Source organism: Malurus melanocephalus, unplaced genomic scaffold, assembly GCF_030028575.1.
Source record: "Malurus melanocephalus ecotype Western Australia unplaced genomic scaffold, MMel_1.1 scaffold_358, whole genome shotgun sequence".
NCBI lineage: Eukaryota > Metazoa > Chordata > Aves > Passeriformes > Maluridae > Malurus > Malurus melanocephalus.
In genome coordinates this window covers 460,802-473,189 of record NW_026623590.1, presented here as the reverse complement: position 1 = coordinate 473,189, position 12,388 = coordinate 460,802, and the positions used below count along the sequence as shown (strand labels likewise).

The 12,388-nt window shown below is 39.5% G+C and overlaps 1 protein-coding gene across 1 annotated transcript in view; it reads right to left on the bottom strand.

The window, feature by feature from the left end:
• Window positions 1-2,031: 2,031 nt before the first annotated feature.
• Window positions 2,032-12,388, bottom strand: part of ADAM12 (ADAM metallopeptidase domain 12) — a 159,803-nt gene continuing 149,446 nt past the window's right edge. The window contains exons 17-23 of the mRNA XM_057378427.1: window positions 11,288-11,365; window positions 9,658-9,766; window positions 9,036-9,171; window positions 8,308-8,416; window positions 7,728-7,901; window positions 4,177-4,295; window positions 2,032-3,334 (exon numbers count right to left, since the gene is read on the bottom strand). Coding sequence (XP_057234410.1) covers window positions 3,274-3,334; window positions 4,177-4,295; window positions 7,728-7,901; window positions 8,308-8,416; window positions 9,036-9,171; window positions 9,658-9,766; window positions 11,288-11,365 — 786 coding nt within the window. The 3' untranslated portion in view covers window positions 2,032-3,273. The remainder of the gene's footprint in view (window positions 3,335-4,176; window positions 4,296-7,727; window positions 7,902-8,307; window positions 8,417-9,035; window positions 9,172-9,657; window positions 9,767-11,287; window positions 11,366-12,388) is intronic.

The window sequence follows — 12,388 nt, the reverse complement described above, 5'->3', positions numbered from 1 at the left end:
ATTTTCTCTTTGTTTACTGCCTATTTATTCATTTTCTTTGGTGTTTTGTGCTTACTGTTCAATTGATTAGCATAAAGGCAGCATTGCTTTAGGGACAGCATGCTCTGCTCCTGCTTTGCCTCTGGAATGGGAATGTTCCAGCATTCCAAAGGCTGCAAAATGGGTGTGGGAGAAGAAAGAAAGGAAAAATCAGCATTAAAATCCCTCCCTCCAAGACAACTCGAGCACCATAAAATACTGAGGATTTAAAGGTTGATGTAACTTAATTATCAGAGGTGATTTAGAAGGGAAAGAGGTGGAGGAATTTGTGTTGTTCGTGCCAGGAGCCCACGGTGGGTTTYACATCCCCTGTAATTTATCTCCTTACGCTGCCCTTACAGATGTAAAACCACTCACCTGCTTTCCACGGTGGAATTTGCCATGCCATCTGCATCTCTAATCACAGAGCCACTAATTAGATGTGGAAACACCTCACAGGCAGCCACTACTGATAGAATTCTCCAAAATAAAAGAAGGATTTSATGCATCTTTTGGTGTCATCCCTTGTGGTCACATGTTGTTTGTTGACCCATCCCACCCCCTAAGTTACAGGTCCTTTTCTGCCTGTAGAATTTTGCATCTGATTTAATTTATATATTTATATATTTATTTATATACTTATACATATTTTTATATTTATATATTTTTATACTTCTATATATTTATGTTTTTATATATGTATATCCATACATTTATATATTTCTATATCTATATCTATACATTTATATATCTATATATCTATCTATGTATCAATATATTTATATATTTTTATATATTTATATATATTTTATATGTCTATATTTTTATTTTATAGATTTATTTATAATTATAAAAGATAGAAATATAAAGTAATATTGCATATCATCTATTATATAAATGTATATAATATGAATAGATTTTTTATATTTATAGGTAAAACCATATATATATATATAATATTAAAAATTATATATAATGTGCATTTTTCTGGCTGGAAGGGTTCTAGATTATGTGACTGTTACACATATTGCACCCACATTTTGGTATGAAAAAAATCAGCCTGTACTGTCCAGTAAGAACTTCTTTTGGTGTCAAATTATTGTCCTCATTTTTTACAGAATTGCTGTTTTGTTACCTTTATTTCTGACAGAGAATTAGGATTTTTTTACCCAGATATCTAGAAATCTCAAGGTTTTGCCATGTTTTAGATAGTAACTCTAGTAGACAATATATTCCTCTTAAGTGTAGGACTAAATTCCACGTCACTGGATAATTGTGCTCCAGCTGCTGGTTTTAGTGGGAATAATAAATTTGTTAATAAATTTGTTAATAAATTTGTTAATATATTTATTAATAAATTTGACACGCGGTGTGGTGAGGTGGCTGCTTGCAGTGACAGGGACACAACTGGGTGGGGACATTTCTGTTTTTTATACTTTTAAACCTGCCCAGGTGGGTCACATTTAAGTTTATACATGTGCTAGGTCTGTCCTAAGCTGCTCCTGATAAATTCAGATCTGATGCAGGTAACAAACAATTTTTACTCGTTTAATGTCACCTTCTTCTTTCACTGCTCACATCTTATGGTTTTCAGCAGTTTGCAGAAGAATTCTGATAAAATGGGGAAGTTCCAACAAGCAAACTGAGTTCCTGTGGCTGCTCCAAATGGAGATACCCCTCTACTTTAGATATAAAAAATAATTATGTTTTTAATATAAAATATATGGAAAATAYWTTTTAAAAWTTTTKAAATCACGCACATAAAAAGCATTGTTTGGGATGTTTGCATCCTTCTCTTGTGATTCTCCACACATAAAACCCTGCTGTTGCCATTGGAGGTGCTTTMAGAATTGAAATATTTTTATGAAGCATTTCCTTTGCTATTCAGCACCAAACTAAGCTGGGSTTTATTTCTGTTTGTTCAGTTTATCAATAAACATGAGGGTTGAGCTGCTACAACAGGGAATAACYGGGAAAATGAAATACAATTACACTTCCTGAAGCGAGGTGCAAGTTTCTATCAATGCTTTTATTTTTGCTTAAGGAAACAAAACCCCACAAGCAGTGAGGAAACCATCCCATTAAAGGTGATAGCCCCTTTTTCCTCTGATTCAGCTGATATTCAGAAATTGTATTTTTCACAGGTGAAACAACTGTGATCAGCAGTGCTGCTGAGAAGGCACAGAAGAGATCAGGTGTAATCACATAGCAGAGATGACCTTTTTTTTTTTATTTTTTTTTTGGGGGGGGATAATCCAAGTCTATGTATTTAAAATACACATTTTGATTTGGGAATGAAGAGACCCGGAGGAGTTAAATACAAAACAGTAGTAAATATGCAAAATACAGGTTTGATAAGCAGAGCGGTGAGGCGAAGGGAATAATACAAAAGTGGATTCTTAAAATGTAATTCTTGGCTTTCCCCCCAGCCCTGGGTGTAAGGTACTGCCAGTCTRATCAGGACAGCAGTGAGATGGCTGAATTTAATTAAAAAAGCACCAAAAAGGAGGTGGCACAGGGAGGTCTGATATCTGCACTGATATGTCCCAACCAGGCTGTGTTTGAGGCAAATGAGGTCAAAAACAAAACAGTTTTGTGATTTACAGTACTTCTCCAGCGAGAGGACTCCTCCCAGGTGGATAGATCCTCTCAGCACAGAGATTTCTGGAAGATTTCAAACAGTAACGTGAAAACTGGGATTACAGTACAGCTACAAACACAGAGTGATCCTTTGGTTAAACACATTGTGTGCAGATATCGGGCATTTCACCAAGTTCCAGAGGAGTTTTTGTCYTTTTACCCTGCCATGTTTATTCAAAAGTTGCTTGTGAACCACTGAGATGGAGTTGTTTATGTATTTGATTGATCTGTATCAGCACTCTTTAAAGAATAGATCAAAACTAAGAAACCTACCTAGGACCAATAGAGCAGAATTATTCAAGTTCAGTGAAATATTACAAAAAAAAAGGCTTCCTTTTTAGGAAAACTCAGCTATGGTAAAAATATCTACTACAGTGCACTGCACTGTAATAAATATTCAACATAAATTAATAATTTACAAGTACCTGAGCAAGTATACAGAGCACCATAGCACAGCACAGCACCAGAGGCAGTAGCTCAGAATTCTTAAAAATAACGCTGTTTTAAACATTAAAAATTCTAAGTATTGTCATAGAAATGAACTCCAGCTGGAGTTGAAAGATAGTGCAAACTTCTGTCTTCACTTTTTAAAACAAAGGTGTCAGGTTTTTCTMCTCATTTCACATCCGTAGCGTTGCTGGACCTGGATACCCGGGGTGGATGTTTGGGAGCAGGCCTGTTGGAAAGAAAGAAAAGAGCAAATTGTTACTTAATCTCTCMATTTCTTTGGGTGCTCATCAATTTTGTACCTGATCAAAAATGCTAATTATGTCACAGAATTTCATAAGTTGTCAGGAGTCCGCTTGAAATGTTATTGCTGTCAGGATATCTGACTAGAATGGACAAACAGGGGTTTAATCAGTTTCTTTTTGGGGTATTTTTGCCAGAAATATTGGGAGACTCTATTGATTCCATTTATGATGTTTCTGAGCATTTAAATGCCTCACTGGTAGAATTCTTGTAGCTTAAAACACCACTTTTCTTTTCCTTGGAGCTCACTTTATCCACAGGAAACTGAAGAATTTTGGGTAAGAAAACATCATTGACTAAACTCATTAACATTGGGTGGAGTTATCCGACTTCCTGATAGTTTTTTTCCCAAATCATGCTTTATATTTTTTGAAGTGTACAATTTGTGTTCTTCTTGAATGTTTGGGGTATTATTTCAAGATTATGTAAATCAATGTTTACTGGTGAAATGTGTGAACAGAAAATTGCTTTTATTGGTGGTTGGTTTGAAGAGCATTCAGTTCTCAGCCTAATTCCAGGGGGGAGCTGAGGAGTAAATCTATTATTTATTGTTTAGTTTGTGTAAATGTTCAGCCAGGTGCTCACAGTCAAACTTTCCATTATGGAGTTTTATATTCAATGGAAGTGGAGCTGCTGCACTCCCAATGAGAACTGGCATCATCAGTGCAATTAGAGATGGAATGATGATGAAGATGGYTGCTGCAGCAGCTCCTTGAGCCATTTCTGAGCTGCTGAAATCTGTAACTGCAGGTTTTGGATGGGACTGACCTGGCAGGGGTGCCCAGGGGCACAGCTTTGGGGTGTCCAGGCACGGCGGGGCCGTGGCGMGCTCGGCTCAGGGGATCAGCGGGGAGAGGCTTCCGAGGGGGACTGGGCTTGGGGGGCTCCTGTGGGAAACAGCAGCTCCTGTTAGCTTCCAAAATGGACAATGAACCCTTTCCACAGCCACCATGGAGAGAAATCCACGGAAACACGGAATTACAGACTGGGAGGGACTTTAAATCCCATCATCCCATCCCATCCCATCCCATCCCTGCCATGGCAGGGACACCTCCCACTGTCCCAGGCTGCTCCCAGCCCCAATGTCCAGCCTGGCCTTGGACATTTCCAGGGATCCAGGGGCAGCCACAGCTTCTCTGGGAATTCCATCCCATCCCCTCCCCACCCTCACACAGAAAAATTTCTTCTTGATATCTAATATAAAACTAAATTGAAGATACTTTTGAATCACTTAGAACCAGATACATTGAAATAAATACACTGTTACTTATTTTAATAAGCAGGCAATAAATATTAAATACAGTATTAAATCTTTGTTTCAATAAATTTTGAAACAAAGGTTTAATACTGTATTTTCATGACTATGTCTTTTGATTCCTTACTCCAGAAACAGAGGGTGCATCTGCACTGGACTCAATGGGTGGCAGATAAAAACCAAAGTTTTTGAATGCATAACGAAAGATTGAATGCGTAACTTTGTAAAAGCAGTTCTACAGAAAGGTAGAAGGGAATGCTCCCCATTACTTTAAAATGGAAATTCAAATGACCACAAAACTAAACGGCCCCAGTCTGGTTTGGATTGGGAGCATCTGTGGTGGGTTTTTTTTCAGGGATGCTGCTGTGCTTTCATTCTGGGGCATTAAAGGCTCCATTAATGAAGAACAGAAATTCATCTGCTGCCAGGCTGAGCCCGTGGCTCCCCTGTGTGGTCCCTGCACACAAGGGGACTTGTCTGTCTGTGCTCCTCATTAAGGAGWGCTGGGACACATTAAGGAGCTTGCTCAGGGCACACAAAACCACTCCAATTTATCCCCAAACTCACTTCAGATCTTTCTACTATCTGCACTGCCATAAGGAGTAAGGAATTTTAATCCTTATTTTTAGTTTGCCAGAAGTGTCATTAGTAAAGTCAAGGGAAACAAGAAGAGCTTACAAACATAATCTGATTAAAGATCCCTTGAAAGATGTGATCCAAACAAGCAGTCAGAGCATGAGTAAAGCACAATTTTTTCATTATTTATTTTGAGCATCCCTTTGTTTTTTTTAATTTCATTGCTCTTTCAAGAAGGAGATGCAGGTTGATTATTCATAGGCATTTTGATACGGAAGAAAAGACATGATCTTAAGTAAATCTCATATATAGAAATTTCAAATTTGCCATAAACTACATTTTAAAGTTGTATRTAATGCCCCCCCTCTCTTTAATTCTCATAGCAAGTACTGGTATTGATGGGTACACAAGCCCAACATCTGATTTATTTATTCATTCATTTTCCCAGAGCTTGTCAAAATGTCACCCTTGAGTTAAAATACCCTTAGGAGGAAGCAGCCAAGTGGCCTGACAGAAAGTGTAATGTGGCAAGCTGGTAAGAAAGGGTAAAAAAAAAAATTAAAGGGGAGGGAATTCTGATAAAAAAGGAAAATAAATGGTGGCTGAGATGAAGCAAAATGCAGCATGCATTCTACTTGGGGAAGTGTTTTTTAAATAGTACCGTGAAAAATGTAATTCTCATATTGAGCAGCTCCAAATGCTCAGGTGCCTGAACTCCAGATTTTTTCACTGATTTTTAAAAAAGCAACTGCAAGATCTCTGTGTCTACAGCCAGATTAAGGTGTCACAGGACAGAGATCCCCAGGAAGGAACAGAAGCTGAGCTGAGCTCAGTTTTGCTGAAGAAAAAGTAAAACCACAAAGTTTCACTTCCTGAAATCAGGATAAGCTGTAAAATATCAGATAAATTTTGATACTAAGAGGATGAGAGTGTCAAGAGGCAGCAAATGGATGCTGMAAGTAACAAAACCAAGGGGAAGAGATCAAATCCAAATGCCTGCACTGAGCCCATGGTTAGGATAAACCTGCTCTGTTCCCTTGATTTACGTGGGGCTGGGCTGATTTATACTGACTGCGAATCTGGCCCATAAATAAAGTCTGTGTGCTCGCAAGAGCATCTGAAAGAAGCCAAAGCTGTTTTTCAGTCAAAAGATAATTAAATATTAAACCTGGCAACAGCTCATTTGCTGAGGATTTTTTTGTTTGGTTGATTGGTTGGGCATTTTTTTTTTTTTGTGTAGTCTCTGTTTTTTAACTATTTTACTTGCAACTGAAAGGAAATTTTATAGTGAATGTTCCTCTGCAGCACTGAGCATCTGGGAGACATCCTGATTGTGGCAAGGGTTTTTTAAATCCTTCCTCTTGATGACTTGGTAGTGGATGTACTTCCAAGACAGAGCTGAAGCAATATCTGAAGTAGTATGTATATATATTCTAAAACTATTCCTAAGCTAATTTACTCCTTCCAAGCTTTGAGGTCAAAAAWTTAACTTCAAAATGAAAGATTTTCTCACCATAGAGTGGTTTCTGTGTCCCTCTGGTATAAAAAGTAGCTATTTCTGACAGGGTTGAGGTTGTGGACATAATTTTGAAAAAATCCGTCCTTGCTCGTTCTCTCAGCTGCCTGGAGCTGATCTCCTGTTTGTCCTACTTGTGTTCCATGCAGAGACTGAAAATGGTGATTTTTGGCTTGRTGGAGGAACTGTCACAATTCATTTGAGCTGCTGAGCTGAGAAGCTTTTTGGCAGATTCAGATCTGTCAGTCTGTGCTAATGATAGCACTGAGGAGMTGCTATTGCACCTGGCCCTTTGGGTGGGATTGGAAGCACAARGATTTAGGAACATGGATTTTAGGGGAATGCTGGGCTGCTGTGATGTGCAGTGAGCTATAGGTGCAGCCTCAGAATGAGAAATGGCYACTTTGCCTTGGAAAGCCTTTTCTCTGTCCATATCCTTCTTAAGAAACAAAAAAGCACTTGCACTTCAAATCTTCACTTTGACCACTGTGAATTGTGCAGAACGTTAGAGAAAGCAAGAAAATGAACAATGAAAGCASTGGAGCTAAAGACAAGCAACAGGAATCAATACTGCTTCACATTCCCTACAAAATTTATTTTGGAAAGAATCAGTGTTYCTTATTCCCCTGAAAATGACTGGCAGGATGGTAAAGGGAAGACGAAAAAGCAAATTAAAAACTGGTTGCACTGGTGTAAATTGATCTAATCTGAGTGATTCAGAGATGAGGCTATGTTTGGCTCTGATGTGTTCGTTCTGTTGTCTTTTGGGTGGTGAAGGGAGAGCTCAGCATCCTGAATTTAAGGATAACAGCCCCAGTTTCCAYAAAGCAGTTTTTCTACACTGCAGTTGTAAACTCACACAAAGCAAAAAGGAAATATTGTGGGAAAAGAGCAGCGTGAAAGAGAAGAAAACACTTCATTTCTCCGGATACTCATGGAGTAAATATTAAATAGAGAAAAATSAGTGGTTACCTGGGAGAACCTCAGTGAGGGATGAGCTGGCAGGGGTCTCTCAGGCCCAGCCTGGTGGTTTGGTGGCTGGGGAAGGGGTGGCAGGACCCGCTGGGGCGTTTTCAAAGGTGGCACCTTCACGGGGTCRCTGATGTCGATGATGTGATAGGGCAGCGGCCGCCGGGGGCTGTCCCTCTGTGAAAACCATCCAAACAAAGGCAGAAATGTCAACAGCTGGCACAGAACCACAGAAGRGTTGTGTTGGAAGGGCAGGGACACCTCCCACTAAACCAGGCTGCTCCTAACCCCATCCAGCTTGGCCTGCTGCTGCTTTAAAATCCGTATTAGTCCCTTGCTTTTCTCTCTCAGAGACAAAACTGTTTCTTTTCTGCACTGGACATCTCCACTGTCTTAAACTCGGGATCCAAAATGAGGTTAGAAGCCTGCATCTTTCTCCCATTTTACTTGCAGTTAGTTCTACACAGTACTCAGTTCAAATAATAATTGTATTATAAARAATCACTTAATTGAGATCCAAAATACGTTGGGTTTTTCCCCCCCACTTTCAAAAAAAAAAAACAAACAACATTTAAGGGCTCACTTTTTGTGTGGTTGTATTTTGTGGTTTCATGATGAGGTTTTTCCTGCTCGATGTGCTGTGAACACAATTTGGCTCAGATGAACTGGGAGGTCTYGTTGGACTCACAGACCTGCAATGCAAACATTGGATTGTTGAACACAACATTCTGCTTTGTAACATTTCCTTAAATGGGAGCCTCTTTTCAGAACAGAGTTTTGCAAAGACTTTCTGCCCTGTTATAGTAAACAAGGAAAGTAAAAATTGTCCAGCGCTCCTGCAAGAATAAAAATAAATATTGATTTTTTAGAAACCAGTAGCCTGTTAAATTAGCTTCTGCAATCTGTGGAAACGCAGCTTTGTAGCACCCAGGAGACTGTTCTAATGAATCTAACATTTAAACAGTAATGACCTCAAATAGGAAAGTTTCAGCTCACTCAACTGAGTTTAGATAAAAGGCCACACAATGAAATGAAACTGTTTCAGGCAAATGGAAATAAAGGCAACGCTTCCAGCGCCGCTTCATTTTTCATCCCAAAAGGAAAGAGGGATATATTCAAACCAATAGCTCCATTATTTGCTGCCTATCAATGAAATGGAGCTAACCCAGGGGAAACATTGCTGTTARTATTTGGTGAATATTTTAGTCAGGGCTGGCTCTTTCTGACGCATTCACAGTGATGAGAATTGCTGTGTTTACTGCTTCCCTTCCCTAATACCTGTTGGAATATAATTAGGGAAAATGATCATACCTTAATTTCTCTATTGTTGTCTTCTTGCTTGTAAACAGCCACCTCATGAAAGCCTTCCTTTTAAAGTACATGATTGATCCAGCAAAGAGAAGGCACAGGATGGTTATCAGCACTCCTATGGTCAAACTCTTATTGTCTGCAACAAAAAACATGGAATTAACTTCTTCCAAGAGCCTGACTGTGGTTTCTTTGCTGTCTTTAAAAAAAAAAAAAAAAGTCTTTCGGTAGTGAAATCATAATGAGAAGCTTTGTCATGGAAATAACCATGATGTCATGAATTCAATGCTGCAACTTACTGCAGCATCTGGAGATGGAGAGAGGAGAATGAATTTTGGTTTAGAAGAGTGTTATTCATATGAAAACAGACATCATTGCCCACAAAGTTTTAGTTTATGGATGTATGTGTGAGGAGGCTGCTTGTCCTGTCATGCACTTGGACACGAATCAGAAATATCTCTTTGAGGTCACTGAAATTCCAACACTGGGAAAAACGGGCATGGAATAATCAAATCCTATAAAATGAACAATGTGTAGGGATAACTCTTTCTGAGGATGGCTGAAGACACCACTTTGTATTTTTTTTATCATGGATACACCGGGTGAAGCCTGAAATCYCACAGACCTGCCTGTCTGACGGGCCCGCTGTCCACGCTGCCACCAAAGCCYGGCTTGTCACACAGCGGGGGCGCCCACTCAGCCTCACAGTGACAGTTCTTCTTGTTGTTACAGACCTGAAAAACGAGACAAAAAGCTTCAAACAAAAACATCCAGAGCAGCCCGGGCTGGTCGGGGCTTCTGATCACACAGGGAGCAGCAGAGAGGAGTGAGAGGTGGGGAGGGAGGGAGATGTTCTGGGGGCTGCTGATTGCACACAGAGGAGCACAGAACAGCTCAACACAGGGGACAGGATCCCAAAAACCATAGCCWATACCCCAGCACCAATAAAATGAGGAGAATCAAGCTCCTCCTAAATCTTTTTCTATGTTTGCTTCCAGCAGCACCATGATCTGCCTGTGAACTCCTRTCCAGACTCTTGGGATGCTGTGGGTGCTGGGAAGCTTTGACAGCCCCCCAATGCCTTAGGATTTCAATTTCTGTAATTTTCATGTATYTGTMATCCTGTAATTCTTCAGTGGATAACCCCAGACATCCAAAAAGACACCAATCAGTTCTCAGGAGTTTGSTTATTCTGAGCATGCAATGTTCTGGCCAGGTCAGCTGGCAGATTTTCAGAAACCCTGTGCTGCCTGTGTCTGCAGAGCACTGAAATATTCACAGAGCTCAGACTGGCTATAGTCATGTAAAATTAAAAAAAGAAAAAAAAAAAGATTTACTTTTCAAAGACAGCGAGATAATTAAAAATATTCTTTGTTAWGCATTATTTTTTAAATTAAAGCACCGCAGGAATTCCCATTTACAATTCCACGAGGTCAATTCTGCCACTGAGGAGTCGCCAGAGGTTCTCTTTTGTACAGAAATAAAAATGCCAGTCYAAGCCTCTGCTCATTCCAGCTCAGTGAGAAAAGGCAGCCCCATCAGCACTGCTCAGTTTTGCAAATTCGGGGTGATAAAGTCAGTTAAAGCAAATTAAAATCCTTCCTCAGGAGAGGACAGTGAATTTCTGTGGCTCTTCCAATGATGTGGCTGCCACAGCTTTTCACAGAAACCAACAGCTCATCAGCAAATCAAGGTTAATAAGGCATAGCTTGGCATAATTAACATTATCATAATATAAACTGGGTTTCAAAACACTGATATTATTAAATGATATCATCACATTTTTCATCCTGCGCCACTTTCATGCCACAAAACTCATCAATATGGTTTTACTTAATTTTAATGGGTTTGGAAATGCTGTTTCATTTGCCTCTCAATCCAAAGGCTTCAAATGCTCAATTCAAAAATTTTTACTTCTTTGTGTCTATGGAGAAACCACATTTTTTGAYTGTTAATGGGAATTCTTCATGATGGAATGTTAGACTTCAAAATGCTTTGAGGATTATGAGATTCCTTTGTATCATAGGCTGTCAATTAAGAACAAGATAATTACTGCCTGATCAACATTTCTTCATCAAATAAAAATAATTTCATAGATGGGATGGTGCAAATAGAAACACACAATAAAAATGTATTGCAGTGGCTCTGACTGATCTATTCCAGGCAATTATAGATCCCAGAGCCATTAAAGAAAGTGATTTTTTGTCCAGTGGTTATTGATGGATGGTCAAATAATGTTTTCCTGGGGTGCTTACCCCGCGGCCGTGGCACTTGGTGGCACATTTATGGACCCCAAAAATGCTCGTGTTCTGGCACCGGCGGTTCAGGCAGATCTGCAAAACGAGGGGAAAGGAGTTTGAACAGGGACAGAGCTCCCAAGGTACCACATCCCTCCTTTTAGCAGTTAAACATTCCCCAACACACAAATATATAGCACCAAGAACACCCGGATTAGGTGTCTTCTTCTTCTTCTTCCTCCTCTTCTTCTTGTTCTTCTTCTTCTTCCTCTTCTTCTTCGTCTTCTTTTGTTTCTCCTTTTTCTCCTCCTTCTCCTTCTCTTCTCCTCCCTCTCCCTCTCCTTCTCCTCCTTCTCTTTCTCCTCCTTCTCCTTCTCCTTCTCCCTCTCCTTCTCCTCCTTCTCTTTCTCCTCCTTCTCCTTCACCTTCTCCTCCTCCTCTTCCTCCTTCTCAGCCCTTTTTAAATCTATGAAACCCAAATCTGTGGAAGGTGAATTCTGCTCTCCTGTCCATCCCTGGGTTTCACACTCAGCTCATAGTGGTTGATATGCTGAGCTTGTGCCAGCAAACCCTCACAATTCCACTCAAGTGGAACTCCTGGGGAGACCCTKGGGTTTGGGAGGTTTTTAAGGCAAWTTAAAAATCAGTAATTTGCATTTTTTTTTCCAGGATTCTTCAGGTGCCTGCAGTGTCTGCCTTCGTGTCTTCACTGCAGCAGATGATTCCTCAAGGAAAGCTTTAGATCCTCAAAGTTTAAATTATGAAAGTTCTGTTTATATCAACAGTGAAATATTTTTCATTCCAGCACAGAATCTGGACCCAGGAGAGGTGAATATTTAAGTGAGGTTATTGATATATGGGTGCTCATCATTGTTTTCCAGAAAAACCAAGAGATTTATAAGTTTTTCCCAGCTAAACCATTTTTTTTTTGTGTCAAATATAAACCAAGCACATTTAACATTTAATATTTATGGGAAATGGAAGTAAACAAATAGCATATGCACGGGAATAAAATTCAATGGGTTTTTTTTTTGTTTGTTTTCCAGTCATGGCAGATAAACTTTACTCTGCCAATGGAGCTGAAAATTGAGGTTAAGCAAGATTAGTGCTGGGTAATAA